The sequence below is a fragment of the Neurospora hispaniola genome (genome assembly GCF_033458365.1).
Source record: "Neurospora hispaniola strain FGSC 10403 chromosome Unknown B0T23scaffold_1, whole genome shotgun sequence".
In the NCBI taxonomy this organism is placed as follows: Eukaryota; Fungi; Ascomycota; class Sordariomycetes; order Sordariales; family Sordariaceae; genus Neurospora; species Neurospora hispaniola.
The window spans coordinates 3,280,566-3,307,921 of NW_026944406.1; the positions used below are offsets into that span (position 1 = coordinate 3,280,566).

General features: G+C 51.8%; 8 protein-coding genes across 8 annotated transcripts; 2 read left to right on the forward strand and 6 right to left on the reverse strand.

Annotated features, from left to right (window-relative positions):
• Window positions 1-80: 80 nt before the first annotated feature.
• On the reverse strand, window positions 81-2,874 carry B0T23DRAFT_19369 (putative cell division control protein nda4). Its single transcript, XM_062833259.1, has 3 exons — window positions 2,552-2,874; window positions 955-2,487; window positions 81-891 (listed from the first exon to the last, which is right to left on the reverse strand). Exons 1-3 carry the CDS (start codon window positions 2,695-2,697, stop codon window positions 396-398), a joined length of 2,175 nt encoding a protein of 724 aa, XP_062697171.1. The 5' UTR covers window positions 2,698-2,874; the 3' UTR covers window positions 81-395.
• A 359-nt stretch (window positions 2,875-3,233) lies between these two features.
• Window positions 3,234-7,440, forward strand: B0T23DRAFT_370110 (Vps54-like protein-domain-containing protein). Its single transcript, XM_062836572.1, has 3 exons — window positions 3,234-3,704; window positions 3,765-6,800; window positions 6,865-7,440. The coding sequence occupies exons 1-3, from the start codon at window positions 3,616-3,618 to the stop codon at window positions 7,226-7,228; spliced, it is 3,489 nt and encodes a 1,162-aa protein (XP_062697172.1). The 5' UTR covers window positions 3,234-3,615; the 3' UTR covers window positions 7,229-7,440.
• Window positions 7,441-9,894: 2,454 nt separating this feature from the next.
• Window positions 9,895-10,491, reverse strand: B0T23DRAFT_417028 (uncharacterized protein; the record flags this gene model as incomplete). The annotated part of the gene is made up of 1 exon (XM_062839651.1): window positions 9,895-10,491. The coding sequence occupies one exon, from the start codon at window positions 10,489-10,491 to the stop codon at window positions 9,895-9,897; it is 597 nt and encodes a 198-aa protein (XP_062697173.1).
• A 1,309-nt stretch (window positions 10,492-11,800) lies between these two features.
• On the reverse strand, window positions 11,801-14,587 carry B0T23DRAFT_434735 (anaphase promoting complex subunit 8; the record flags this gene model as incomplete). The annotated part of the gene is made up of 4 exons (XM_062840508.1): window positions 11,801-12,441; window positions 12,484-13,819; window positions 13,877-14,422; window positions 14,490-14,587. 4 exons carry the CDS (start codon window positions 14,585-14,587, stop codon window positions 12,112-12,114), a joined length of 2,310 nt encoding a protein of 769 aa, XP_062697174.1. The 3' UTR covers window positions 11,801-12,111.
• A 1,100-nt stretch (window positions 14,588-15,687) lies between these two features.
• On the forward strand, window positions 15,688-17,021 carry B0T23DRAFT_370113 (farnesyl diohosphate synthase). The gene has a single exon (XM_062836573.1). The coding sequence runs from the start codon at window positions 15,842-15,844 to the stop codon at window positions 16,721-16,723; it is 882 nt and encodes a 293-aa protein (XP_062697175.1). The 5' UTR covers window positions 15,688-15,841; the 3' UTR covers window positions 16,724-17,021.
• Window positions 17,022-17,698: 677 nt separating this feature from the next.
• B0T23DRAFT_434759 (uncharacterized protein) lies at window positions 17,699-22,425 on the reverse strand. Its single transcript, XM_062840510.1, has 3 exons — window positions 21,635-22,425; window positions 20,034-21,575; window positions 17,699-19,974 (listed from the first exon to the last, which is right to left on the reverse strand). Exons 1-3 carry the CDS (start codon window positions 22,256-22,258, stop codon window positions 17,881-17,883), a joined length of 4,260 nt encoding a protein of 1,419 aa, XP_062697176.1. The 5' UTR covers window positions 22,259-22,425; the 3' UTR covers window positions 17,699-17,880.
• Window positions 22,426-22,805: 380 nt separating this feature from the next.
• On the reverse strand, window positions 22,806-24,367 carry B0T23DRAFT_19581 (uncharacterized protein). Its single transcript, XM_062833290.1, has 3 exons — window positions 24,024-24,367; window positions 23,200-23,675; window positions 22,806-23,126 (listed from the first exon to the last, which is right to left on the reverse strand). Exons 1-3 carry the CDS (start codon window positions 24,260-24,262, stop codon window positions 22,825-22,827), a joined length of 1,017 nt encoding a protein of 338 aa, XP_062697177.1. The 5' UTR covers window positions 24,263-24,367; the 3' UTR covers window positions 22,806-22,824.
• Window positions 24,368-24,540: 173 nt separating this feature from the next.
• On the reverse strand, window positions 24,541-27,356 carry B0T23DRAFT_19615 (bifunctional 6-phosphofructo-2-kinase/fructose-2,6-bisphosphate 2-phosphatase). Its single transcript, XM_062833295.1, has 7 exons — window positions 27,033-27,356; window positions 26,666-26,854; window positions 26,574-26,609; window positions 26,255-26,522; window positions 26,118-26,198; window positions 25,461-26,063; window positions 24,541-25,410 (listed from the first exon to the last, which is right to left on the reverse strand). Exons 1-7 carry the CDS (start codon window positions 27,044-27,046, stop codon window positions 24,979-24,981), a joined length of 1,623 nt encoding a protein of 540 aa, XP_062697178.1. The 5' UTR covers window positions 27,047-27,356; the 3' UTR covers window positions 24,541-24,978.

Genomic DNA, 27,356 nt, shown 5'->3' on the forward strand with positions numbered 1-27,356 from the left:
TGAGCAGGGAGTTTGAGGCTGGGAGTGGAATACCTTCCCTCGGAAGATTACGAAATAGACGCATCTTCAAGGTTTCGGGCAACCAAAGACCAGACAAATCTGAACCGTAATGACATTCAGGGCATTGAGAATACTGCAGCAAGATCATCGAATGTGTATCTTCTAGCTGGCCGTTGAAAACTGTGATAGACAAAATATCCACCGTGCCAGACCCAAATAAAATTGGAAGAGCCCCCTTTACGCCCATTGCCATGAAACCCCATATTGTACTTGTTAACCTGTACACCCAAAGAAAAATAAATTAGCAGAGCAAGAACGCTTCGGTTTTGCTTTTCTTTTCTCTTTTTTCGTCGGAACATCGTCGAAAACACCCCGTCATTTCCCCGCTATCCCTTTTACGCGCCATTCCTATAGACCTGCGCCCCCTGGTTCCTAAACATAATGGTATCCCTCCTCTGCAACATCATCAGCGCCCTATTCAGCGCCACCTCGCTGAACCCTTTACCCTCCACCATTTCCCTGCGCAGGGTCGCCAAGCTGGTGCTCCAGCCGATAGGCAAGCGGCGCTTCAGCTCGGCCTCGACGCGGGACGTCTCCTCGTTCAACTCCCGGTTGCTGCCCGTGCTGCCACCTTGGTTGACAGCGTCCATGGTCGAGCACAGGAATAGCCGGATGGCCTCGTCCACGTGCTTCTCCGTTGCGACGGGCGAGAGCGTCAGCTTGGCGAGCGACTCGGTGATGCGCACAATGGCTTCGAGCTGGCGGACCGTGATAGGAATCGAGGAGCGCGCGTTGGCTTCGAGCTCTGAGGCGTGCACTTGCTTGCGGATGGCGACGAAGTGCGAGGAGAGCTTCTCGGCGGCTTCGGGAGAGAGGCGCGGTGCGCAGCGGCTGGAAGAGGGACAATGTCAGTTTGGGTACCTAAGGTGGTAGAGGAAAGCATAAACAACTTACGATCGGCAATAGCTGATGTACCGCCTCATCTTCTCGACCGGGATCTCTGCCTCAATCCGCTCTTCGACACCACGGCCACCCATATGGATGCCCATAACGTGCTTGGCGATGCGCTCATCACGGCCGCGCTCGTGCTCATCCTTGACGATGAAGATCATGTCGAAACGCGACAGGATGGTGGTCTGAAAGTCGATATTCTCGCCGGGGGTCTTCATGTCGTCGTAGCGGCCAAAGATGGGGTTAGCGGCGGCCAGGACCGAAGTTCGAGCATTGAGGATCGTGGTGATGCCGGCCTTGGCGATGGAAATGGTTTGCTGCTCCATAGCTTCGTGTATTGCCACTCTGTCCTCATCACGCATCTTGTCGAACTCATCGATACAGACGACACCGCCGTCAGCGAGGACCATGGCACCGCCTTCGAGGTAGAACTCGCGCGTGGAAGCGTCACGCTGGACGGAAGCCGTCAAACCGGCGGCGGAGGAACCCTTGCCGGAGGTGTAGATGGCGATAGGAGCGACTTTTTCGACGAACTTGAGCAGTTGTGACTTGGCTGTACCGGGATCACCAAGCATGAGGACGTTGATATCACCACGAAGCCTCATGCCATCTGGAAGGATCTTCTTGGAGCCACCCATGAGTAGACAGAGGATAGCCTTTTTGATGTCCTTGTTTCCATAGATGGACGGCGCGATGCATTCGGCCATGACACTGTAGAGATCTGGGCGACGGCTAAGCTCAAGGAACTCCTGCTCTTCCTCCTCGGAGAAGACAGCCAGACCCTTGGCTGTTTGGTCAATGTCTGTCTGGATACCGACTGCGCGGAGATAGGGTGTGCGAATGGCGACGGCGCCGCTTGTGGACTTCTTGTTGCCTCCACTTTGGTATATAGAAAAGATACCCATGACCGTACACCTTGAGCCGGGCACCACGCGGTTCGTGAGGTAGCGGTCGGCGGAAATCAGGACATGGCGGGGCAGTTCACCGACGGGAACTTGGTCTGGAGCTTCCTGAAGCTTGATAATTTGCTGATCGACGAATCTTGACTTTTCGTGTTGTACAAAGTAGGGATCCATTGGGCACTTCTCGCCAGGGTCCCCAGGTGCCCTGATTCTGCCACATGTCCTTGGAAGGGTAGCGCCACTGAAGCCGCCGGATACGTGAACGTGTTGGACGTGGCCGCAGTTGCGGCACTGGACGTGGAGTTCAGTCGCCTTGGACGACATTACCGAGGCACCAATGACGATACCAGGTACCCGGACCAGCCGGGAGATTGTAAGGGAGTCGAGGTTACGGATAGAAACATCTTCGGCGTTGGAGTGTAGAAGCAGTTGGTGGTCGGGCAGGTCTATCTTGGGTTCGTTTGGGAAGACGATTCGATGTGTGCAGCGCTTCAGAGCGGCCTCGAACAGAGGGATAATCTCGGCGGGTTCAGTGACTAGTCTGTGGGCGATCTCTTCATTGAATTTGATCAAGTCACCAATGTTGACATCGCAGTAGTATTTCTTTAGGAGGGCATTTTCTCGTAGTTGGTCTCTGGACGGAGTATTGTTAGGGGGAAGCTCGACAGAGGACAGGGGCAGCCACATAGAGTACAAACCTGTAGATAAAGCTGTTATCTAGTCGGAAGTCGAGAATGAAGGCCTCGAGCTGGGCGCGAATGTGCTGGTTGCTGTCCTCCTCTGGTACATATGAAGAAGCAGCGCCGGCGTAGGTCCGGGCTGAGAAGACGGACTGATAATCCATAACTGACGGTAGCTTGGTATGGAATTGTTTTGTTTACTCGGGTGCACTGGTCGTAGATGTTCGCACCGGGAGAATTGTAGAATAGTAGCAGAGAAGGGAGGGGTTGTTGGGGGCAGAAAGACAACTAACAGAGGGAGAATCCAAAATGGCAAAACATGGTGCGAAAACCGCGACGCGAGAAACATTGAAACTGCACACCCAAGACGCGATTTTTGGCAGGGGTTTTAATGGGCGCCCCACTTGTAGCTGAATGGCAGGTACCTGACGGCTCAGCAGGCAGGCCCCCTGAAGTGCGGAGGAAAAGGAATGCTTAAAAGGATATCCAGCTAGGGGGGATTCACCCTTCAGACACTTTTGCAGCAACCGGTGCAAGACCCAGCTTTGTGGCCCGCTCAAATACATACCACAGTACATACTGCGTAGGTAATCATCAGTGGCGGGCGGAGCTTCATTCAACTGCACTACGTATCCCGAACAAGGGTCCTGTGGGATCCAATGCCCGCTGCGTGGCTTCCGCTGTGAATTGGGGGGGGGGGACCTTGCCGACATTCAACAGGCAGCTCCGAGTCCCTGACCTCAACACCTGCTCGCGTCGAGGATACACTAGCTTTGCGCCTCTTCTTGGCCATCTTCTGTGGAAAATACAATCTGGTTCTTGTCTTGTTCTTGTTTCGCTATGATACCCCCGTGACCCTTCGCAGTAACCGCCATACTCTCTGGACCACGATACCCTCAACGCCACCTACCTTGGTTGCTTCCCTTGGCCTGCCGGCCCGCGCCTACAGCTCGATAGACTAATACCGATTACCGAAACCCCCCCATCTTCCCACGTCGCCAATCCACCGGCGCATGACCAACGGCCATCTCGTCTTCCCCTGAGCTTAGGCCTAGGACTTCTGGGAGACTTTATGAGCCATCATGTTCTCCAACCAGGGTGCTCGCAAGTCGGTCGATAGTCTTTCGCCAATACCCGATGCCGGGCGGTTTGGCGACTTTCCTTTCCACGGGTGCGATGCGCTTTGTCTGTCCATGCCCTCTCCGTAATATACACTAACATCTCCTTGAAGGAGAGGCTCACGCAGTCCGAGCCGCCCGTTCCATTCTCGACGGGATTCGACCGCGGGCTCCATACACTCCATCGGTGGCTCTCTCGACAGTTCCACTGGTACCTGGGGTGACGCCGTCCTAGAGTCCGGTCAGAACGCCATCTCGACCCTGCTCCAACCGCCTATAGTGCGAACCGGCCTCCTTCCCCATACCTCAGCACCCGCTTCCACTGCGCATAAGCCCCCGACTGCTCGAGACATTCCACCTGTCACGCTCACCAATGTCCCTCGCATTGACAATTCCGAATTCACACAATATCTCACCCAAGTCGGCGCGTTATACGAACAATTACGACGGGTTCAGGCGGACGAAGAAGAGGCATCTGGTACTCACAGCAGACGAGGCAGCAAGGCGGACGCAACCTCAGCCGAGGATGGCCACCTACGACCGGGCAAACGATCTGGCGCATCCAGGAGGGCATCCAGCTCATCCATTACTTCCATATCATCCATAGAAGCCCCGGGTCCCGCTCGACGCAGCTCCAGCTACAGGAAAGCGGCATCGCAGGGTCCTCCACCATTATCCACCATCCCCGTGGTATACTTCGATGAAGACTTTCACCTCGAGAACCCCCGAACTTTCGATGTCGTTAGTGAGCGATCCGAAGTGGTACGACCTGCGCCGGGATCCGATGACCGAGCGCACCACAATGGGCAGGTCTCCGCGCCTCGGAAGGCTCTTGCAACAAATGCCATCTTGCAGGAGAAGCTGTCATGGTATATGGACACCGTCGAAATGCACCTTATTCAGTCGATTTCAACCGCGTCAACCACCTTTTTCACTGCGCTGGGGTCTCTTAGGGAACTGCATTCAGAAGCCGCAGATTCCGTGGACAGAATCAAGACGCTGAGGAGAGAGCTAGAAAATTTGGATGAGGAGATTGCAACCAGGGGTTTGGATATCGTGCACCAACGGCGGAGACGGGAGAACATCCAACAATTGCAGGATGCAGTCATGCAGCTTCGGGAAGTGGTTGAAGGAGTGGCTGTATGCGAATCGCTGGTAGATTCGGGCGAGGTGGACGCAGCGCTTGACAACATTGACGCTTTGGAAAAACTGATTGCCGGAGAAGAGGGGGCTTCGCATAATGGTCGTCCCGGGATGGAGTTGAGAGATCTCAGGGGCACCACTGCGCTTCAGGGTGTACACACCGACATGAGGACTCTTCGGCAACGTATCGGCAAAACCTACGAAGAGAGGTTTATAACTCTTTTAATACGTGACATCCAGCGCCACGTTGCACACGTCTCAACCCAGGAGGTTCTGATGCGGTGGAGCAGTGCTTCAATACGTGCACGAGGAGGCCACAACCGCGAGCCCTCGAACCGGGAGCCCTCGGCTTTTCCCTCGTACCTGACATCAACAGACGGTTTGCGATCGGAACTTCTGGTTAGTCTGACTGGCTTACACAGGGCCAAGTTCCTTACAGCCGCTGCGACAGCTTATAGAGAGACAGCTCTGCGTGAGATCAAAAACCTCATCCGCAGGCCTCTGCCAAGTTCGAACGATGATGATAATGAGTCTATGATGTCCGCATCAACAATGACAGGGGGCAAGCAACGCTCTCAACAGGAACGTTCCTCCATCCTGGCTCGGAACCTGCGTGCCTTGGAACCCCGGGACGCGGAGGGGCTGCTAATCAAGATCTACATCGGAGTAACTGAAACACTAAGACGACTGGATACACAAGCAAAGGTATTGTTAGATGTCGCAAGTTCTCTCGGCGACTCGGATCCAACTAGTGGGCTCAGGTCTCCTCCACCTTTTAGCCCTACAGGCAGGCGTTTGTCGACGGCAGCCCTGGAGGCTCAAGAAGAGATTCATACAGCCCTCGATCTTTCAAACCTTCTTGGGCAGGCCGTCGATATTGCTCAGGATAAAGTCGTACGGCTATTGAAAGTTAGGTCGGAACAGAGCACGCGTCTAACGCTTGAATGGTTCCTTCGATACTTCACTCTCAACCTCCATTTTGCCAATGAGTGCGAGGCCATTTCAGGCCGAAGCGGGACATCGTTGAAGAATCTTGTCAATGGTCACATCAAGGAATTTGTTCAGCGTCACGGCGACGCCGAGAAGCAGAAACTTGCCCAAGGCATGGAGAGTGATCAGTGGGCAAGTCAGGATTTTACCGAAAAAGACACCGAGCTTCTCAACCGCATATTGGAAATGAGCACACGAGATGCGGCCATTTGGGCAGAAGCAACCAAAATTTGGATTCCACCCTCCGATGATGAGAATGTTGGCAGCGTTGCTACTCCTGTCCTTGAAGCGCAGGCCAACGGTGACTCTGGAGACAAGGCCGCTGAAGCACAGGCGAACGGGGCCTCCAAGTCCAAGGCACGCGCTGCGGTCGTCGACTCTGAGACATTCCTTCTCCCCAAGTCCGCGATATTGTGCATGAATGGCATGGCTCAGTTCATCCACCTGATTGTCGGCATTCCCTCCATGACGGCCGATGTGTCGTCTTCTCTCATCGCTTACCTTCAGCTCTTTAACTCACGCTGCAAGCAACTCATTCTAGGTGCAGGGGCACTCATGTCCGCTGGACTCAAGAATATCACCACGCGCCATCTTGCTGTAGCGTCGCAGGCACTAGCCTTCATCGCCGCAACGATCCCCCATGTGCGAGAGTTCGTCCGCCGTCATTGCGGAAACAACCTTGTCTCTGGTGTGATGGCAGATTTCGATAAAGTCAGACGGGACTTCCAAGAGCACCAGAATATCATCTACAATAAACTAGTCGAGATCATGACTGGCCGAGCAGTTCTCGCCTCTAGGAAAATGAGGGCAACCAACTGGGATGCCGGATCCCCAGCGGCGCACGAGTACATGGAGACACTGGCCAAGGAAACCACCACGCTTCACCGCAACTTGACTAGACAGTTACCCGAGGGAACGGTGCGCATGATCATGATGCTGGTGTTCAAGAACTACAAAGACACCTTTGGCTCGACGTTCAAGGGATTGGAGCCCACCACGGAGGCCGGGAAGGAGAGGTAATTCTTTTTCATGCCTTCATATTGACCTTAAAGAAGCAATGCTAACATATAGGCTATTCAGCATGCTGCGTGATGTCGAATATTTTGATTCTCGCCTGAACAAGCTCGACGGGTTCGAGGATGCGGGCCAGCACCTTATCAACATTGTCAAAGCCAAGGAGATCAGGAAAGCCCCATCTCGGCCCACATCGCTCACCCCGTCCCATCCTCCGTCTCGCGGTCCGTCCCGAGCTCCATCCCCTGCGCTCGCTCCCGGTTCTCGTGCCGGATCTCGCGCCGGGTCCCGCGCCGGATCTCGAGCTGGATCGCGGGCAGGATCTCGTGCGCCAACACCAACACCAACTCAAACATTAACGGGAAGAAGCTCCGCTGAAATCATAGCAGAAGTTAGTGCCGCTGCTGAAGCAGGGGGGTATGGTCGATAATGTGAAATGGGACACGGTTGAGGACTATGCGTTTAGAAAAAAAAAAGCATTAATACTGATGAACAAGGCGTTTTACCTCAAAATGTCGCGACTTGAATGACCAAAGATGCCGCTAGTAAACTTAATAATACAGCTCGCTAGCGACAGAGAGATACTGATCAGGCGTGATTCCGATCGAGATCCCATTATAATAAAGAGCTTTTTAACGTGATGAACCATGCTTTCATCATCGGAGCTAAGTAAGGTGATGCACATAACGCTTCTCGATGTGTCCATGCTCTTACGGCGATGTGAACCTCTTGGGGAGTTTCGCGAGAGTCGATCATTGGAAGGATGGCGCGTGGACCGTTTCTGAATGGCTCGCTGTTTTACTTTTCTTATGCTCTTCTACTCAAACTCGACCTACTTTGGCTCTCTTGTTCATTCATTTTTTTCTTCCATTCATTCATTCATTCACCCGTCCATGCCTCACTCTCTCATCCCTTCTATTCATTCCCTAATTCTTCTAGTGCCCCAGCGGGTTTTCCACCGGCAGAACCTTCAGTCCTTCAAAGGGGACCATCTAGGTCTCTATTTCGGTATCCTCTAACAACTCTCAGTAGCCGACGTAGTAGGTGTGCTGAGAGCTAGAGAAAACGGTGGGTGTTTTCGGAGGTATACAGCTGGCCTAGAGTTCGACGACAGGCTTGGGCAGCTGGGCTTTTTGTATGTGTACCTTGGTCAGTTTTCCTTTTTTTTTTCTCCTTTTTTTAGAAAAATTAAAAAAACAAAAAAAGGAAAACCCCCAAAAAAAACCTTCAATCTACTTACTGAAGACCGTTATGATGACAGCGCTGTGCACATCTCACCAACATTCCAACTCATGCATGATTAACTGGCATCCGACCATCAGAAAACAGGTCCTCGTCTTCAGCTGCCTTCCTTCCCATAAACTTCATTTCAAGATTTTCATTCTCGTGCTTTCCGCTATTACATAACGAACATAGCTACAGCCAGAGCTCTTCGGCCGAGTCTCCCACCAAAGCCGATCCCCCTCTCTCTATCTTCATTTGCCCTGCTCGCCTGCCTGCGTTTCACCTGTAAAAATACCGCAAAGACTCGGGGCATGGCTTTTCAACTTCGAGGGAAATCAAGCATAATCAGACATACATCCATATGCCCGATTCTATATATTTTACACCTTTGCAAAAGAGTAGCGGCGACGTGTCACCATCCCCAAACACTGTAAATCTAATTCCTCTAGAACTCTGCCCTTCCCCACCTCTTTCTATAAGGGAGTTGGAGGGTAGAGTTAATCAGAATCACCGTGTTGCATAGAAATTTTAGTGGGCATGAATGTTGTTGCAGTATGCTTGCACATCAGACCCTGCCTGGTTGATTTCCCTGGAAGTTTGAAAAGCTAGGTATGCCCCGAGTCTTTGCGGTAAGCATGCTAGATGACAACGCATGTTGCTAACCCTCTCTTACGCGCTTCTTGCTTACTAACTACGGTGCGTTTATGTACTATTTTTTAGGAACACTTTTGTGAAGTATAAGTGTAATACTAATGGGCGTAAACTCTTCGAAAGCTCGGGGAGCGGTGGTCGGATGTTCGGTCAAGAAGCTGTATCATCAGCTGCTCAGCCGTGTCGTTCATTCGAACTTTGGTTAACATGGTTCCTGAAGTGGTGCCAAAGGCTTGGGTTTTGTTGGGAAATTTTCGTTTTAAATTTTTTTTGTTTTTCAAATTTTTTTTTTTATTACTCTTCATGCTTGGTACATATCTTCTGCATACCTTCTCAGTTGGTACCTTGATCATAGAGGTTGGGGTCTCAAAACCAAGGAATTCGTAACGGTGCATGAAGAAATGCAAATGCAAATGCAAACGAAAAGAAAGAGTGATGCATTTGAACCTTGGTTTCCTGCCGTCAAGACTCTTTTTTTTTCTTTTCCTTTTCACTGGCAGAGGTCAGAGCAACGATCAATGAAGGGCAGAAACAACTCGACAATGCCACTTCCTAATGTCAAACCCGTAACTGCCGTCTTAAGGCGCGGAGTGTAAGTGAAACCTTTGTCATGTTAACTTGTCATCAGTGGGAACAGCTGTCTGTATTTGTTATCCAACGAAGGGTGAAAAGAAAAACATCAAAGTACTATGGTCTAACGACATGACGTTGTTCGTAACTCCAACTTAGTCACACAATTTTCCCCATATGTCCCTAGATACACTTTTCTGCCCGAGAGTCTTGTAACCCCGCCATGGCAAGTCAACAAGTAACCATACTATATTGTTTATCCTCCATTTAAAGCAGTCCTGTTTTGCCTGTTACTTTTCGTGACGCTCCGAGGCATGTCCTATAGCCAATTTCTTTTGCCAAATCCAAGTCTAGAGTAAACCATTAAGTACATGTGATACCTTATCGAACCTCGCTGTGACTCGGTGATCTATCCACACACAACCCGTGACTCCAAGCCGATCCAGAAAAAAGGGCGAGAGTCGACTGTCGGCTGTTTCTTTTGCTGTTCAACACTGACGACTAGTTGGAGACCGTCTGGTGCTCAGTGGCGTTATGGCGATGGCTCTGGCCATAGTTGGCTGTCAAATCGGGAGTTGTGGTCTGTTTCTTGATTAGAGTCACAAAGAGTCCGATGGATGTATGTTGTCTCGTCGATGACGGCCGGTTCGGCTACGCAGAAAGAGGAGCCCATTTCTTCTTCTCGTGGTCGTAAACCATGTGCCATTGAGCCAGGTGCGGGTTCTTTGACAGATCGGCGTTCCCAAGGGTACAATAGAACTTGTCGGACCAGGTGGCCGGTTTCGTCTGCAGATCGTTGGGATGATAGTAGGTGTAGGGGCAGGGGAACTGAATGCACCCGCTGACCTCAGCGTTAGGGTCGTGAGCAGGCCAAAACTGCTTCACTCCGACGTTGTCATTGGGGTTCTCAATCGCTGAGACGTCGTAGTAGCTTCCATTCTCGAAGCCCTGCGACCGAATCTCGGCCAGCATTCCAGTGCGATCCGGGGTACCGCCCGGGACAGAATAGAAATTGCCTTCCCAGCCCGAGGGAAGCTGGACGTCGATCTGAGCGAGTCCAGGGACATTGACCGGGGCAATGTCTGCAAGGCTGACATCGTTGCAAAGCCCGTGGTCGTCATTTGTGCACTTAGTCTTGTGCTTGGAAAAGATTGTGCGATTATGTTCGTCAAGGGAGACGAAGGTGATCGTGTTGGCTGCCACAAGGCCAAAAGCGGAGAAGGGAACAATAAGCTTGTTAAGAAGCATGTTGAGAGTTCTGTGAAAGGTTTCTTCTGTTGAGTTCGTGTCAGCTTGGAAGATGAGATCGTAGTGAACCTTGGATGTTCAAGTTGAGGTTGGTGATTTGGAGAGAGAAAAGTGAGAGGGGGGGCTCAATATCTATACCCCATCTTCAACCTGACACCTATTCTTTTTTCCTCTTTTTCTTTCTTTTTCATTTCACCTGAAAATTCCGAGTTCTTCCATCCAACTGTTGCGTGCCGCACACTCTCCGTAGAATTATCAATCAGCATGCAGAAATTGGCGGGCCTGGATGCAACAGATGCCGCAGACTGCCCAAGTCTCTTTAAGAACCCAAGCCCCAGGGCTCCTCATGATGCATGAATATTCGATCACTGCTCAAAATGGCGGTTAGGAAGATCTCTGTGCCTGTCGGTCCTTGAAACTTCACAACTCTCGACGGTCTGGCTCAGCGGAGCGGTTTAAACATTGCCGGAGAAGGGCATTGCAGGTCCAGGCTAGCCCATGATGTGCATGAAACTCGAATATATGAAAGTTTGGATTCCTGTCCGTTATTCTAAGGTGCTGTAATTGTTGAGCCACCTGGAGTTGCGGTACATCGGAATTCCGAGTTTATCGAGAGCATGCGCTCCCTATTTGTAAGACATGCCGGACCCGGGACTGGTGCTTCATATTTCGTGGTGATGGGACCGTGTGAGCGGACTGCAGCTCTTCATGCCGATGATCTTCTGAGATACTTATAGCGAGGGTGAATCTGAAGTGAGAAATGAAAGAAGAACGACATGTCGTCCAGCGCTGGTCAGCGTCACCTACATGCCAGCTGTTGTCGGCCCGCAACGGTGCATCTCAGTGAACCTTGATTGGACAGGACAGCTAACTCACAGTAAATTAGCGCATAGTTTGCTAAAAGTCATGTTATTTGATTGGGCAGAAGAATACCTGAGTTTCTATTTACCTCTACATATATGGTCACTGAACTTCCCTTGTTGAGCTTGTTGACGTTGTTGAGCAAGACCTGTTACAGGTGAGTTGTACGCACGGAGGCTTCATCAGAACGTGCTTCCAAGTGGACATCGGCGATGCGTATTCGTTTCCTGCCATGTTAGTTGCTATGATTTCGTCACCGCAAAAAAATAATATTGCTGCAATCCGACATACAGAAGGGCTTGAGGAACAACGCAAGACTCGGTCGGTTGCAACCTCATATATAGATGTTAACCACAATACTATGCAACCAAGTCATGAACTGGGATCGTCACTCCGCCTTGATGACCGTTACTCTGTGACCGCGTGATCATTGAGAATGTACGGGAAGCTTGTAGCTTGACCATGGTGATCATGCTCTGCCATTGCTTTCACAGCATCTGTGATACCCAAAGCAGGTCTTGCACGTCTTATACAACCAAGAGTGGGAGGTGAAAAGCAAAAGTGAAAATTCTCTCACCATGCTCGACCAAACCAAGGCTGCAGTCAAGATTTTTGAGGCATGCAGTCTGCAACAGGGCCAGACTAAACCAGGTTCAGGATGAGCATTATACATACTGCGCAAGACCAAGGTGTAATGATACCTTGAGAGGCACACCAGCTACCCGCACGCACTCCGAGGCCCAAATAATGATGGGCATTTTATGTATTCGTAGGAGCACCGCCGTTATCATCATCGTCGTCGTCAACATCGTCATCATCGTATCCATCCGTCAGGTAGTCTTCGCCCGACCAATCATCGTGACGATGGTTTCCCCCATTCTCATCATCATCACTTTCCTGACTTGGATCCTCATATATACCACTTCCTTGGTCGGTCAATGGTGGTATGGTGCTGATGTTCTCGTAGTATCGTTGGGATCTTGGGACCCTCCTCAGCTTCGGTCCCCCGCCGCCGTTGCTACCAATACGAATCATTGCTGCCGACGGCAAGTACTCCTCAATATTGGGAAACGCCAAAGAAGGCGGCTTCTAGCGCTCCGTCAAATCAGCGAGTTCCATCCTCGACCTAACCTCTCGAATGAGCGCTTTGGCCTCTTCCACCTCGACTCCATCCTGGCACAGCTCCGTGGCCAGCCGGTTAGCCGTAACGTAGTCCTCCGTTCTCATCGCGTACCTGGCAAGCCACATACGTGCCTTGCTTGTGGCTACTGTTACTCCAGTCCCTTCTCCCCGCCCAGCTCCACCACGCCCTTCGTACCCTCCCTCTGCATCCCCGTCCGACCCAGGCGAATCGCCATGAACGACGAAGGATTCGCCGGGATTCGAGGTTGAAACAGCTGAAGCATCCGCATTGTCCGCGGTTCCTCCATCCTCCTGTGCCACACAAAGCTCCATATATGCCCTAGCCTCCTTGACCTCACCCAGGCGGTCATACATGTTAGCAATCTGTAGCAACACCTCTGGATCCATCTGCGCCATCCTGTCTGCAGGTCCCGCACTTCCAAAGCTACTCAAAGTAGAGTCATAGTAGCTATCCGCTAGTAGTGCCCTCTTGAGCGCCTTTATGCCGTCCCTGTCTTTGCCCATTTTTTGCAGGCATGACCCGACGGCCTGCCACATCTTGCCATCCCAAGGTCTGAGGCCAGCAGCCTTCTTGTAATAGTATAAAGCGTAGGCATTCATCTCGAGCACCTCATATGTCTGGCCAAGACCGTACCAGGCGCGGTAGTCGCGACGGTTGACATCAACAGCACGCCGGTATGATTCAATGGCTGCGTGTGTGTTCTTCAGTTCGACGTATTCGTGGCCCATAAGCGTCCAGGCAGAGAGACAAGAGCGGTCCAAGGTAAGAGCTCGGCGGAAGTACTGTACGGCCTTTTCGTGGAGAGATAAAAGGGAGTAGTAATTGCCTATGACGACGCACGATTCGGGCCGAAACTTGTCAATGCTGGAACAAAGGTGCGCCAGAAATGCTAGCTTTGGGCGCATGTTGAGGACATATAAGATGTTGGAGTAGTGATCCAGTGAATCGAGACGATGGGGATGTAACGCAAGCAAGTTACTGAAGTTTTGCTCGGCCGTATACAGGTCCTTGGAGTGGTAGTTCAAAAGCGCCCTACAGGTTAGAATGAAGGAAGACGTCGGGAAAAGCTTCAGGAGATCGTTGACAGAGGCAGCTAAATCTTGCCCCTGTTGATACAGATTAACCGCCGTGTTGGCGTAGAATATAAAAGACATGATGTTTTGCGGAAGGACAGGGGTTATCTTGTTGAGCTGTTCGACCCCTGAGATGAGATTTGTGAGCTCAAGCCAAGCGCCCCAGTTCCACGGAAACAGATGGACACTGTTGAGAAGGTGATCTAACGCGGCGTCCTCGTTCTTCTCCTTAACCATAACCATGCCGTATCTGTTTCAACATCAGCCAAACGCACATACAGAGCGATAAACACCGGGACACACGTACAAATACTCGAGGAAGCCTTGACTTGGTGGCAAATCCGAGTCCTCAGCTTTGCGCTCGGCAAACCATCTCTCGAGGAAGCGGCTGACAACAACCAGATGACTATTTTTGATGGTACCCAGGTCCTGGGGACCCATGATCATCTCCGACTCTTCGTTCTTCTTCTTCTCTCCCGAAATGACTTTGGCATAGAGGGCCAAGAACAAGCTTTTCTGACTGAGAGAGGGAAGAGCCTGCTCGAACGGCGGCGCAGAGCTTGCCTTAGCCTTGCCTTTGGGTGTCGTAGCATCAGTGGCTTTCGTAGATAGTAGGCCGGAGAGGAGGGAATCTGGCAAGAAGACGGAAGCGCAACGGTCGAACTCCTTGCAATCGAAGAAGGACTTGGCGAGCAGATACTTGCTGAGCTCCTTAGCCTCCAGCTCAGCTTCTACTGGGTCTGGGTTAGCAGAGAGGGCCGGGTGTTGATATCCTTGAAGTCCAGCCACGGCTTCTTTTTGATCCAAATCACTTAGCACTGGATCAGGAACCGAATCGAGAAGCTCGGCGGCCCTGTGTGTTCTGCGTTAGCCAATGGAGGTGTGCATAGCGGACTACAGAATCATAAGATGAAGAGTACCATTTTGCAGATTGGTAAAGACAACGCTCAGAGCATTTTACGACCGCATTTTGCAGAGCTTCCTTGAGGTGTAGGGTATCTATTGCTGATAGACGCATAGCAACAAGTGTTGTTAGTGTTTGTGTCGCCTGGAGATAATTGTTAGTGGATAGAGTAAACACAGGGGGGCAGGAGGGGTCACCGAGGGAGGCGGACCGCTTAAGGATATATTGGCCGCAACGAGGTGTTGGCTTATTGGAATCCGATTCTAGATCAACATGAAGCAAGTTGAAAAGTGTGACAGTCCCTGACCGTTGCCATTGGCGAAGGCGCGCTTTTGTGAGTTGTTGTTGTTGTTGTTGTAATGTTGAAGATTGGGGTTTGCCGATGAATCAAAATAACGTCAACATTGTTGTCCCAGGTCGCGTGGGTTGGTCCTTGCCTGTTGCTACAGGCGGTTCCGTCAGCGTTTCCAGGAACGCGTGCACGGTGCACATTGACGGCTTGCACCGGCAGGCAGCACCAATAGCAGCTAGAGGCGGCAGGTGCAGTTCCTTGCGCCCATTGGATCGACACCATGATGCGCGGGCGGCCAAGTCGAAGGGTCCAGCCCACGCAGTTCGTTACGGTAGGGTTCCTCTCGGAAGGGAGTTGCAGGGATCGCATGAATATCTCTTCGGACGGAAGCTCAGCGTCCAAACTCGGGACTTTTGCTCTCCTCAAACGGTCGTAATATTTCTCTATTCATGGCTAGGGCGTGTTGAACGTGATCAAAGAAGGATTATCGCAACCGAACCTCTTTCGTTGGGCTTCTGTGTTACCTGGTGCTTGGGTCACATCAGAGAGACAGTGTAATATAATAAGAGCGAGGTACGAGATTTCCACATCTACACTAAAGAGTACCTTAGCATAGTCACATTGTACAGCTGTCCCGCCAACAACCCCACCTGGCCAAGCTGGCTCTGCTAAACGGACATTCCTATTGCTTCCGTAGCTACGTAGTAATTGCCATTTCCCACCTCCTGAAACCATCCCATTTTCCCGATACATCATATCTCTTCCCCCACTTCTCCTACCAGCAACCTCAGAAGTTTCTTCGGGCAGAAACCACACATCGCAATCATGGCCAAGACAACGACTCTTAAGGAATTCGAGAGTGTCTTCCCCAAGCTGGAGGAGGCGCTCCTCGAGTATGCCAAGGCATACAAGCTGCCCGAGCAGATGCTCAGCTGGTACAAGCAGGTGAGAGCAGACCAACCTACTTCCCTGTCTGGTCGTGTAGCTTTCAAAGAGCTGTGATACTAACATCTTGTCGTTCTTCGTCGTCGCAGTCCCTCGAGGTCAACACCCTCGGCGGCAAGTGCAACCGCGGCATGTCCGTCCCCGACTCGGCCTCCATCCTGCTCGGCCGCCCCCTGACCGAGGAGGAATACTTCCAGGCCGCGACGCTCGGCTGGATGACTGAGCTCCTCCAGGCCTTCTTCCTGGTCTCCGACGACATCATGGACTCGTCCATCACGCGCCGCGGCAAGCCGTGCTGGTACCGCCAGGAGGGTGTGGGCATGGTTGCCATCAACGACGCCTTCATGCTCGAGTCGGCCATCTACACGCTGCTCAAGAAGTACTTCCGCTCGCACCCGCGTTACGTCGACTTCCTCGAGCTCTTCCACGAGGTGACCTTCCAGACGGAGATGGGCCAGCTGTGCGACCTGCTCACGGCGCCCGAGGACAAGGTCGACCTGGACAACTTCTCGATGGACAAGTACACCTTCATCGTCATCTACAAGACGGCCTACTACTCGTTCTACCTGCCCGTCGCGCTTGCCATGTACATGCTCGACATCGCCACTCCGGAGAACCTCAAGCAGGCCGAGGACATCCTGATCCCGCTGGGCGAGTACTTCCAGGTGCAGGACGACTACCTGGACAACTTTGGCCTGCCAGAGCACATTGGCAAGATCGGCACCGACATCCAGGATAACAAGTGCTCGTGGCTGGTCAACAAGGCGCTCAGCATCGTCACACCCGAGCAACGCAAAACGCTCGAGGAGAACTACGGCCGCAAGGACAAGGCCAAGGAGGCAGTCATCAAGCAGCTATACGACGACCTCAAGCTCGAGGACCACTACAAGCAGTACGAGGAAGAGCGCGTCGGCGAGATCCGCAAGATGATTGATGCCATTGACGAGAGCAAGGGTCTCAAGAAGCAGGTCTTTGAGGCCTTCCTTGGTAAGATCTACAAGCGCAGCAAGTAAACCATCTCTATTCGACATACTGGTTGCTTGAGGAGGGGGAAAAGTGGGGAAGAGATGATATACCTAACTTAATGCCGCCCAATGTTGGATTGCTTGATGATGGATAAAAGCCATAACAAACAAGCGTTACCATTCATTTACAGAAAGTTTTTAGTAAGCTTTGGGCGCGACAGATACCAGGCCTTGCTTGTTTTTCTGCTATACATATTTGCATGCATGGCGAGAGACGGAAGGCAATAAGAGATAAAAGTAAATATAATAATCCTTGATGCAATCCCACTGATTGGGAACACTTCTACCCGTCACGAGATCCTATTTGTCCATGGATAATACTAGTCGATTGTGCTTGACAGAGGTCTAAGAATCGTGTCCTCACATCTGTCCTGAAAGTCGTAGTCCGTGACACAAATATCGTTTGAAGTCGAATTCTTCATGAACAGGGGAAATGTTCCTTGTTTTGAAATTCCATGTTGGATTCAACATGGCGCATTGCAGTCCAACTACGTTTGGCGCAAGCAGAGGTTACACGAACAACGAAACTGAGTCTCCACGAGATATTCATGCTAGACAGATGCGCTTGTATGGCTTGCTACTGAATGTTGAGATGAATTGTCATGATTATCCTCTGAACACATCCTATAAGCTCAAAATTCCCCTCTTTATAGGTAAAATCTGCTCCATGGTCATGCTCCAGCCCCAGCTCTTCTCTCTATGTTTGTCTAGGCCCCAGCCTGACTCAAACGAAGCCATTCCGCCTTTCATACAGATGTGTTACAATATCCAATAAGGTTTGAACTGCGCAAAATTAACCGCAGCCTTCATGGCATCCTGAATTTTATGGAGAGTAACACAGAATGGTGCTGTAGATTAAGATTTAAATATTCAACGCATAAGTATTATAAGAACATCATGCTCAGATAATTGTAAAGTCCACCATAACTGTTCAGAAAGCCGTGACCTCCCGTTCGTACCACCAGTGACCAATAAAAAAATCCCTTTACATGAGTTGCCGGACAGCACGATATAATCAAACAGAAACCAGATGCCCATACATCGTTTAAGAACCGGTAAGGAACTCGTGATCGGCGTTAAGTCATGATACGTAGTCGTTATACAGTTCAAGTAAAAAGCCCTTCAAACCCATATGAATATGCTAATCAATAATTGTAAGTACTCCCATTCCTTGCGCGGCGCGAAGAACTGCCCACTCGGACACTCTGTGCTCGTTGCACGGAGACATTGGAGCTTCTGTCTGCCTGTCCAAGGAGACCTCGCGGTTCTTCTAGGGTCTCATCGAACGATAGTAGCGGATGTGGCTGGTTTCTCAAGGAAAAAGTCCGTTGACGGTCGTCTTCATACCCAGAGGACGGAGGAGAACCTCGCTTGGATTGCGTTTGTGGCCCACGAGACGACGAACGGGAACGGTAACCATCTGTATATCTACCTTTGGACGAGGGGGGCGGATGGTTCGGCCCGTAGCCGAGGACTGAGCCGGGTAGAGGAGGTACAGGTGGTAGAAAAGCCGATCCTGATATGCTCCTCATGCCCCCAGACGTCCCGTCTTGACTCATCATCCTGCCCCGCACCGAGGAAGCCCGACTAACGGCTCGGACACTACCTGCACTAGAGCCTGGCGGTGCTTGGCCGGCACTAGTTCCTGGCCGAGAACCAGGGGTTCGCGTGCTCGGCTCCCGCCTAACAAGTGTTCGGGGTGGCAGGTCGAGGGGTTTGGCACCGGGAGCCAATTGGGGTCCTGTAGCCATGTCGACCAACGGCATGCCTTCTGGAGCCCGCACACCTCGTCCCAAACCTTCGCGTGACCATTGGGGTGGTTCAACGAATTTCGGAGTTAGGTCGACAAGAGGCGCACTGGGCTTCAGTTGCTGGTTCGGTTGCTGACGACGATGGGTTTCACGCCCACGCTCGTGCTGGGACGGTGCGTACTGTGAAGGCGCATATTGTGAGGGAGCGTACTGAGATGGCGGCGACTGATTAGATGGAGCACTGCGACGAACAGAGGGTGCTCTTGTGCTGCGCTGGGTGGCGGTGTGCTCAAGTGCCGACGGAAGCCATGCCTTTGGTTCGCATCGTCCATCGTGCTGTCTGGTCTCCTCAGTTGGCGAGGTTACCAATCCGCCATTCAGAAGGCTGGGTCGATCGGTAAAAGGTTGGTCGGTAACGACCACCAGTTTCTTTCTCTCCTCTTCCTTCTGCGCAAGTTTTCGTTCTTCATATATGTTCCCAAGCAAACCACTCGTGCCAAATGGTGCTTCTATCTCTTCTTGTGTAGCTTTTCTGACTTTCTGGAGTTGGAATGGTGGTATTTGGGAGGCCTGCTGTCTGGATCGGTCGGCTTTCCAATCCTTGTCAAACTCATCGATGGGCTTGTCGAAACGTGACAGGTCGATTAGGGGCTTATATGTACCGATCGGGTAAGAAGACTCGTCGACTGAAGCTTTGATCTTGTGGTCATCCGCATTGACATCGTTGACTGCCCTTCTTGGTTTGTGCGGCGCCGAGGAGAGCTGAGGCGGTTTCTCTGCTTCTCGCTCTTGCATTTTCTTATGCAGCTGCAATACCTTGTTAACCAGATACCAGCTTCGCCAAGCTTGGACGCGAGCGGAAAACTGACGGGCGACCGCGGCGTCCTCGGTGCTGAAGTAGTGGACAAAATTATCCGCCGACAAAAAAATCGTGGCTTTCTGCTGGCTTTTGATTGCATAGCAATATTTTTTGGGTGGTCGGAGCTCCTTTCGTTTCTGTGCTTCGGTCGGCATGTAGATGTCAAAATCAGATAGATGGCAGATGCTCAAGACGTCCTTGTCTGAAAGTTTTGGGTGGGGCTTCTTGGACGAAACCAATTGTCCGTTTTCTAGCAATGTGATATAACGCTTGGTCCATTTCCCGGGCCTGTGAGATTGCTGAAGCGGAAGGACAAAGCCAGTAGGTATCTTTTGTTCGCGAGGAACACTGGCGAGGTCTAGGTTCTCGTCGCTGCGGTCGTTTTCGGTCTGGATAATCAAAACGTTCTGCATGTCTTGATCCCATGTGTTCAATACATCACGGATACGTTCATAGCGACGAAGGCGTCGCTCGAGACCCAGGGGGGTATACGCCTCGATGACCATGCTGCTGTTGACATTGACGGGAAGGCCTGTCTTGTCGGCATAAGCCAACAAGATGTCCACAGTAGTAGTATCAACCTCAACCTTGAGATCCACCGTCACGCCCTTACAGCGAACGGTAACGCGCTAGCACAATAACCCATTAGTCGGCCACCTTCGTCTCGTTTATGGTGAGGCTGGCTTACTCTGTCAGCGCCATTAACGGCCCCCCTTGGCACCTCATCTTGAATGGGAACAATGCCGCGCCCTCCGGAGCCAGCATACGTCTTCGCATCCTGACTCCTGGATCGGGTCTTGTCAATGGGGGCACCCATGGAGGAGGCCGGAGAAACTGGTGAAGTTGAAGTTGGAGGTTCTGGTTGCAAAGGGGAAATTGGAGAGGCGATCTCGATGTGGGTTGGACTTTCCGGGTTGCGACTGCGCGAGAGAAAAGGTAGTTTTCCAAAAACCCGATTTTTGCCTCTAAGGGAGAAAGAAGAGTGAGAGAGTGCGGGCGAGGGCGGCACGGCTGAGGCCTGGTGGTGGTCCATGATCATGTCGGTCTCCAGCTTGCACCGTTCGGCAAGGGTTCGACTGTCGGCTCCCGTGTCTACTCGTGGCACCGAGGTTTGCAAGGTGTGTGAATCCAAGCCGCCAGCCCCAGTGGTGTTGTTGTTAATGCCCTTGGTTTCGTTCAAATTAGATCCCTTGTCAAGAGCAAGGCCCTCCTGACCCTTAATATGCACCGAAGCCGCTTGTTCAGCTTGCGCGTGCCGGGGTGAGCGAGGTCGTTTTTCGGCTCCGTTGACGGGCTGACAGCCGTGACCGGTTGCGGGATCGAACGGGCTATGGTGCCACCAAGAGACAAGCGGCAGTGGTAGCAAGAAAGAGTGGTGATGGTCCTGGCCGTGTGCGAGTTCCCGTTCCCGGGCGGTGGTGTCGCCGATCGTGTCTTTGAATAATTGTTCGAGCCAATCGCGTGTCTCATTAATCACATCGACCTTTGCACAGTCCGTGGCAGTGGCCGAGACAAGGAACCGCACTAGGGCAGGAGAGTTTGAGTGGTGGTTTGTGTGCAGATTGAGATGCACGTCCGGGCCCAGGTACGAGTGCGCCTGCTTCTGCGTCTGCGTCTGCTTCCGCGTGGGATGTTGCTGTTGTGTCGTGGTGGTGGGCTCCGAGGGGTGCGCCGGCTCTGAGGATGGTGAAGAGGAGGGGGAAATTGGCACGGGGGGGTAGAGGACCTTTTTCTCCAACAGTAGTAAGACGGCGTCGTCCTTTTCTAATATGTCTTTGTATTGGCTGCCTCCTTTATTTCTCGGTTGTTGCTGTCGACTCAGGCTGTTGCTGCTGTTGGGCTTCTCCTGGTTACTTCCGCTGCTGCTGCTGCTGCCACTTGATTCATCCTCGTTTCCGTTGGGTTGTTGTGGATCGTCCACGTTCTCGCCAGCCCTTGAGCTTATGCACGCTTGAAGCTGGAGTCTGGGTTTCGACGCGGGTGAAGAAAGAGGCGAAGGATGAGCAAGTAGTGACGGTGAAGAAGAAGTTGAAAACCAATAGGCTGAGGCTGGCACGGGCTGCAAGTCCCGGCTGTCGCCGTCAAAGCCGGGGACTTCCTCCCACTTGTTGCGATTCACGTCATCGTTGGAGTTGTATTTCGTCAAGGGCAGCAGGTGCAAGGGCGGCTTGGACGGCTTCTCTTTTCCAGTTCTGGCTGAAATCCACAAAGCCGAGACGGGGAGGTACCGCTAGTCGGTGAGGGTACAGCCCCAGGTACCACTGCCGCTGCAGGTGCTGATTGGGGTACCTGAGCCACTAGCAGAGGGGTGGTGACACTCGTGCCTGTGGTGCCTGCAGCGTCTGCATTGTCACCTGCAGCTTCCACTTCGTTTTCCAGCAAATGGTCGAGATTCTCCCTCCACTTGCCGGATGTCAACAACAGCTTCGACCTCGGGTTCCTGCTTCCTCCCTTCCACTTTTTCTTTCCATAGCCCCAGTCGGCGGCTGCTGTGGCCGGGCATCTTCTATGCCCTTTCTTGTACGGCGCAGAGATGGCCAAGGACCCAACGTCCGCCCGCTTCTTTCTGCGATCTTGATCCTGCCATGTGATGATGATGCTGCCACGGGCACTGCTGGTCGACGGCACTGTCACGGTGCCATCAGACAATGACACGCATCTGGATCTCTCCCGTAAGGCGCTGCAGTGTCGCGGTGAGGATGCCCTCTTCGGCCTAAGCTCCGGCGCCAACAGCGTCTCCACCAGGGCCACTGATGATGACATGACTGGGGCTGTTGGGGCTTTCAGGGCCCTACCAGCCCTGTTCCCCACGGTCTGTTTCAGCTGTCCCTCCGCTCCTTGGCGGTAGGGGACATACTTCCGCTCCGGGACCCTGATGGTGGGCCCTGAAGTGGAATTCGAAGCTGACTCCATGTTCTTTTTCTTCTATCTCTGGAAAGAATGACCGGTTTGCTCAACGCTCACAGCTCGTCAGCTTTACGTCCGTTTTGTTGAGGCTGTCCTGGCTGTTTGCTTGTCTCTTCCGAAGAGTCGGAATGGGAGAAGGCCACCGAGTCGCGAAAGCGATGGACAGCGAACATTATTTCTACTTTATCTGACACAAAGGATTGAGAGGCAAATCGCGTCGACAAGTATCCCTTACCTGCCTACCTGAAACCTGACGCATTCAGATCGCGGTCATGTCTCATTTGCTTCGGGTAGCGCGAACTTCATCGACATTCCCTAATAATCGACACCGACATTTTACATGCCATCCACCCTGCATCACCCGCCACCCCACATACACAAGAGGCGCCAAGCAGTTTTTCCGACGGTGAGCTTCGACAACATTTGGCGACCCACTGCAACACTTTGGCTGAAAGATCAACGTTCAACATGCTGCATGGAAAATCAAGATCGAAAGCAAGAGTCTCTAACGGCCAACATCATTACTAGCGAGTAACACAGAGTCTTCGTATATCAAAGCCGCCAATCGTCGCTTAATGGCGGAAAGCTCTCAGTTCTCTCCTCCACCAGGCAGCAAAGTCCTGGGTTGAGACATCAATACCCAAATCCTTAAGCGCCTTGGTGCTGAGGTGGCAGTCATACGGACGCTGAACGCTTGCGTTGGGGTCGTTGCCCTCCGTGTTCGCCTCGATTTTATCAACGGGAACTCCCAATATCTCAGCAAAGAGCTGACACATTTCATACTTGGTATACTGTTCCTCGCCAGAGAACTGGAGGATTCTCGGTAGCGATGTCCTCTCGGCTTCGCTGGTTGACAGGTACTTGACCGCGACGTCTGGCATTCCAAAGTTAGCACTGACCGATGGGCGAGAAGAGTTGATGAAGAGGCAACAGAAGCCCAGACTTACCCCGACAAACCCTACCCACATCCTCTGTGTTAGCAGGGAACCTCAGCGCCCAGTGGTCCATCTTGACCTTCTTTCCCTCCTGCGCCTTGAGGACTGCGTCTAAGAGGACGTTGACCGCACTCTCTTCATTCCTGCCCTCCTCCGTCTTGCCATACAGCACGGGTACCCTCATCACCACGCCCAAGCCCTCCTTGCCTGCCTTGGAAAACTCCTCAATTACAGCCTTCTCGCCATCCAGCTTAGTAACGCCGTAGAGGTTAGTGGGGCCTGTGGCAGCATCGGCCTCGTAAGGTGCCTCGCCTGGCTTTCCAGAGAAGACGTAGTCGGTAGAGATATAGATCAGGAGGATACCACGGGAAGCACAAGCCCGGGCGAGAGTGCGAGTAGCTTCGACGTTGAGGAGACGGGTACCTTCAGGATCGGCGTCGACCTTGTCAGGGAAGCGGTTGGCTGCGCAATGTACGAGGACTTGAGGGCTAGTGAAATTGTTAGTTTTGATAATCCGTAGTTCACCTCAAGTGAATATGAGAAGTAAGTATGAACGGTAGCATAATGACAGTAAATACGCCGAAACTTGATCTCCGTCAGACTTCAGAGACCTTACGACGCCAAGCATCGTAAGTTTCTCCGATCCCGTTCACCCAATGCCTCTCTCGGAGGATCGGCAACATCCAGTCATGAAAGCCAACACCATTAACCCCCACAACTCCAAAAGTTGTCCCAACATACCCACCAATGATGGCCTCCAATGCACAGCCCTAGCAACCAAATTTCAAAAGCCTCTGAAACCAAATTCCCCTCCAAAAGAAAGAGATCGAACGTACCTGACATCCCCCAAAACCCTTTCCACCTCCTCTTCTTTCTCCAAATCTGCCTTTAGCACATTGACGCCATCCGCTCTGGAAAATCCCGTTCCCTTGACTTCCCACGTCCAGCCAGCCTTAGAACTAAGTTCAGTAGGCACGCTCAAGCCTTGAAAGGCGCGGACGACTTGTCTACCTAGGAGGCCGGTGGCGCCAGTGACGAGGGCGGTTTTTGTTTGGTTGTTGTTGGTGGAGGACATTTTCCTTTTGGGTTTTGTAAGGTGTCTTTGGAGGGGGGGTTGCGAAGAAACTGAAGTGAGTAATCAGAATCGGCTGGATGGATGTTGGACGACTGTCGTCTTCCGTTCAGTTGATAACTGGATAAGTAAGTACTTACTGTAACGGCGGAATCGATGCCAAGATGCAGCATTCGACTGTGCCACATGTGGCTGTGAAGTGGCTTTATGCACTGCAGTACTTCAGTTCAGTTCGAAGTTCAGTTGGAGTCAGTTGTTGACGGTATCTGCTTGGCTTTGGGGGCGTACAGAAGGAATACCCGAGGAGATTTTTTGAGGCATCATACTGTATAAGAACGTCCTAAAGTCATTTTTTGTATAGCATCGTCATGTACATGCGAAAGGGTAGGGAGGGATGGATCGGGTTCATTTAACTACCCACGAACCTCAAAAATGCCATAGTATTCTAGTGGACAGATGGAAACATAGATTCCTCTCATCAACTCAACACGCTATCTAATAATTTTCTTTTCTGTGTTGGCTAAAGTCCAACTATTTCTCGCTCTCAGTAGCTACCCGCTTAAATCTGAACGGCTGAATACTGCGTCTTGCAAGTGTGTGCTCCTGGAAAAAGAACGGTGGCAGAGGATTCTTATTAAGGTCAAATTTATCGATCAAACACAACGGTCCGCCACTCAGAAACAAAGCCACCCTCGCTCCACGTCCCAGTACGCCGTAACTTAATCGAGATCAGCCACCTTATCCGCAACCATTTCCTTGGCGTTATTCACCACCTTCTCGGGAGGCCGCGTCAAAACGTTGTCCGTAGAGGATGGCTCGACAGGACTGCTTATGCCATCAATAGGTGGCAGATTACTGCTGTAGATGCTAGGAACGGGGATGCGAATGTCTTCGGGCGACCCGGGGGTGAACTGCGGATCGAGGCCGGGGATATGAATGCGCTTGGCTTCGTTCTGATATGCCGCCGGAATGATCTCGATAATCTCATCCCTGGGGAACTTGAGTTTTGGAATCTCCATGGGTCTGCAGTGCATCAGGTATGAATACAAAACTCGCAGAACGCTCTCGTGAGCAATGATGAGGACGTCGTTCTGCTCGCGCTCGAGTTCAAGAATGATGGGCTCGAGGCGGACAGCGAGGTCGTGGTACGACTGCATTTGTGTTAGCTGAATCCACCATAATTTTAGCAGTAAAAACTAACCTCTGCGCGGGGATACCGGTGGTGGTATGGGTCAAGCTCATGCTTTTCCACCTCTTCTGGATATAGCCTACGGATAGCATGCTCTGACAACTTCTCGCACAGACCGGGGTTTATTTGGCTCATTTGCGAGCGTTGGCGGACGTTATAGCCTTGTTCCTTCAGAGGATCGGCCGTCTGAATTGTGCGGAGCCGCGTGGATGTCCAGACAGTCAAAGGCCTTAGACGGATCTCGTGGCCAGCCTGTTCACTATTGGCCTTTCTTTCTTGCTCACGATGTCTGAGAAGGGTCTCAGTCATCTTCTGTGCATATGATCTGCCTTCCTCAGAGAGAGGCGCGTCGGATTTGTAGAACTCTTCGCCTTCTGCTGGCCCAGCTCGAACGAAGAAGGTTGTGCGGGCTTTGATGTGCAGGTTCGTGAGGTAGAAGACGATGCGATGCGAGAGGTAGTTGAAGCTGACATTGTTGTAGAAGAATGCTCGGCCGGCATTGATCATTTTCACGTAGTTTAGTTCTTCCTCTTGCATCGTTTCGAAAATCGGAATCTTAGTTTCGATCCGCTTCAGGTACCGTTCGGCTGCCTCATCGGGATCCATGCCATCAAACTGAAAGTCGTCAGCATATTTTACATTCGTGGCGTTTTTGTTCGTTGCACTCACATCCGGCGAATGGATCTTGACATTTCTGGCGTTTTCTTTGAGAATCTCCTCATCATCAACGTATGACTCCAAAAACAATGTCTGCAAAACATTAGCGAAACTCTTTCCTCCGAATCTGAGGCACGGTACAATCTCACCTGAACATCGTGTTTGGCAAACTCCTTTGCAAGCGCACGGCGTCCAGCCGCAGTAGGATTGACGGCGTCGTAGATAGCAACTTGGCCATTTTCGTGGTTGAGCCATGCGTAAATATCCTCCCTGCACTTTTTCAGGATCTTCTGCCGGAGCATGGTCGAAGCTGGAGAGGCATTGGGGTAAAAGTAATCTTGGGGAACATTTCCGCCTTCACCAACGGTAGCACGGCGATAGTCGCCTAGGTGGAAAATCCGTGTCTTGACACCGAGCCTGCAAAGGGTTAGACGACTTGCGTAACAAGTAAGAGCGAGCTAAACGTACCACTGAAGATATCGTGCCATGGAAACACAGATGTGGCTGAGTCATTGTTAGCATACATGCGAGAGCAACTCGGGGTCTACGGAGAGCCCTACGTCTTGCCCCGCGCGGGAAGGCCAACCATAACGATAGCAATACGACCTGAATGGAAGAGCCTGCCAGACATTGTGCTGTAAAGCTGGGCCGGGGCCATGTTGTCCTGGTCTGTAACATCGTGGATGCCGTCGATGAAAGTTGAACTCTTGCGACGGTACCGCGGTGCGTTGGCCGCAATCTCGGCAGTTCTGCGAATATCAGCATTTGTCTACGATCAAGTCCACTCAGACTTGTTGATACAATCCCCTGTCCAAGAGGTTGGTTGCCGGCGCAATTGTTCGGCCGCGAAGTCTCAATTCCAGCTGAGATAGTCGCCAGTGGATGGGGGTTGGTGATCGACGGCTGTACAAGCCTTCTTGGACTTACAAGAGTGTGTCCATGTCTCCGGTTATATTATGCTTCACGACTAATGTGTAGTCTTTGTTTTTATGACTTGGTTTCTGGTACGCAGAAGGGCCGTTCCGTCGCTCGAGGCTTCGGTTGTGAGGATGATGTCGGTTGTGGAAGCGGGTGTGTCGCAAAGCGAATCTGGCATCAACGGCGCTTGCTTCGTATGTTTCCACGAGATAGGATGAGACCAATAAAGATGCTCGGTTTCTTCAGGTATCCGATTTGCAAGGAAGCACCGAATGCTCGTTATGGCAAAGTTGCTGGAAAGCGTGTCCAGTGGTGTGATGATGATAATGCTCG

Excerpts from the sequence above, each read along its gene's own strand:
- B0T23DRAFT_19369 (XM_062833259.1), bottom strand. The coding sequence starts at position 2,697 with ATGGATTATCAGTCCGTCTTCTCAGCCCGGACCTACGCCGGCGCTGCT. Across the intron at positions 2,488-2,551 it reads GATAACAGCTTTATCTACAG|AGACCAACTACGAGAAAATG; the intron begins GTTTGTACTCTA and ends TACTCCGTCCAG. Across the intron at positions 892-954 it reads TACATCAGCTATTGCCGATC|CCGCTGCGCACCGCGCCTCT; the intron begins GTAAGTTGTTTA and ends TCCCTCTTCCAG.
- B0T23DRAFT_370110 (XM_062836572.1), top strand. The coding sequence starts at position 3,616 with ATGTTCTCCAACCAGGGTGCTCGCAAGTCGGTCGATAGTCTTTCGCCA. Across the intron at positions 3,705-3,764 it reads GGCGACTTTCCTTTCCACGG|GAGAGGCTCACGCAGTCCGA; the intron begins GTGCGATGCGCT and ends ATCTCCTTGAAG. Across the intron at positions 6,801-6,864 it reads ACGGAGGCCGGGAAGGAGAG|CATGCTGCGTGATGTCGAAT; the intron begins GTAATTCTTTTT and ends TAGGCTATTCAG.
- B0T23DRAFT_370113 (XM_062836573.1), top strand. The coding sequence starts at position 15,842 with ATGTCCGTCCCCGACTCGGCCTCCATCCTGCTCGGCCGCCCCCTGACC.
- B0T23DRAFT_434759 (XM_062840510.1), bottom strand. The coding sequence starts at position 22,258 with ATGGAGTCAGCTTCGAATTCCACTTCAGGGCCCACCATCAGGGTCCCG. Across the intron at positions 21,576-21,634 it reads CCCCTCTGCTAGTGGCTCAG|CGGTACCTCCCCGTCTCGGC; the intron begins GTACCCCAATCA and ends CTCACCGACTAG. Across the intron at positions 19,975-20,033 it reads CCGTTAATGGCGCTGACAGA|CGCGTTACCGTTCGCTGTAA; the intron begins GTAAGCCAGCCT and ends TTATTGTGCTAG.
- B0T23DRAFT_19581 (XM_062833290.1), bottom strand. The coding sequence starts at position 24,262 with ATGTCCTCCACCAACAACAACCAAACAAAAACCGCCCTCGTCACTGGC. Across the intron at positions 23,676-24,023 it reads AGGGTTTTGGGGGATGTCAG|CCCTCAAGTCCTCGTACATT; the intron begins GTACGTTCGATC and ends CAATTTCACTAG. Across the intron at positions 23,127-23,199 it reads TGTGGGTAGGGTTTGTCGGG|ACGTCGCGGTCAAGTACCTG; the intron begins GTAAGTCTGGGC and ends TTGGAATGCCAG.
- B0T23DRAFT_19615 (XM_062833295.1), bottom strand. Across the intron at positions 26,610-26,665 it reads CTTCCCGCGCGGGGCAAGAC|CCACATCTGTGTTTCCATGG; the intron begins GTAGGGCTCTCC and ends ACAATGACTCAG. Across the intron at positions 26,523-26,573 it reads ATGGCACGATATCTTCAGTG|GCTCGGTGTCAAGACACGGA; the intron begins GTACGTTTAGCT and ends AACCCTTTGCAG.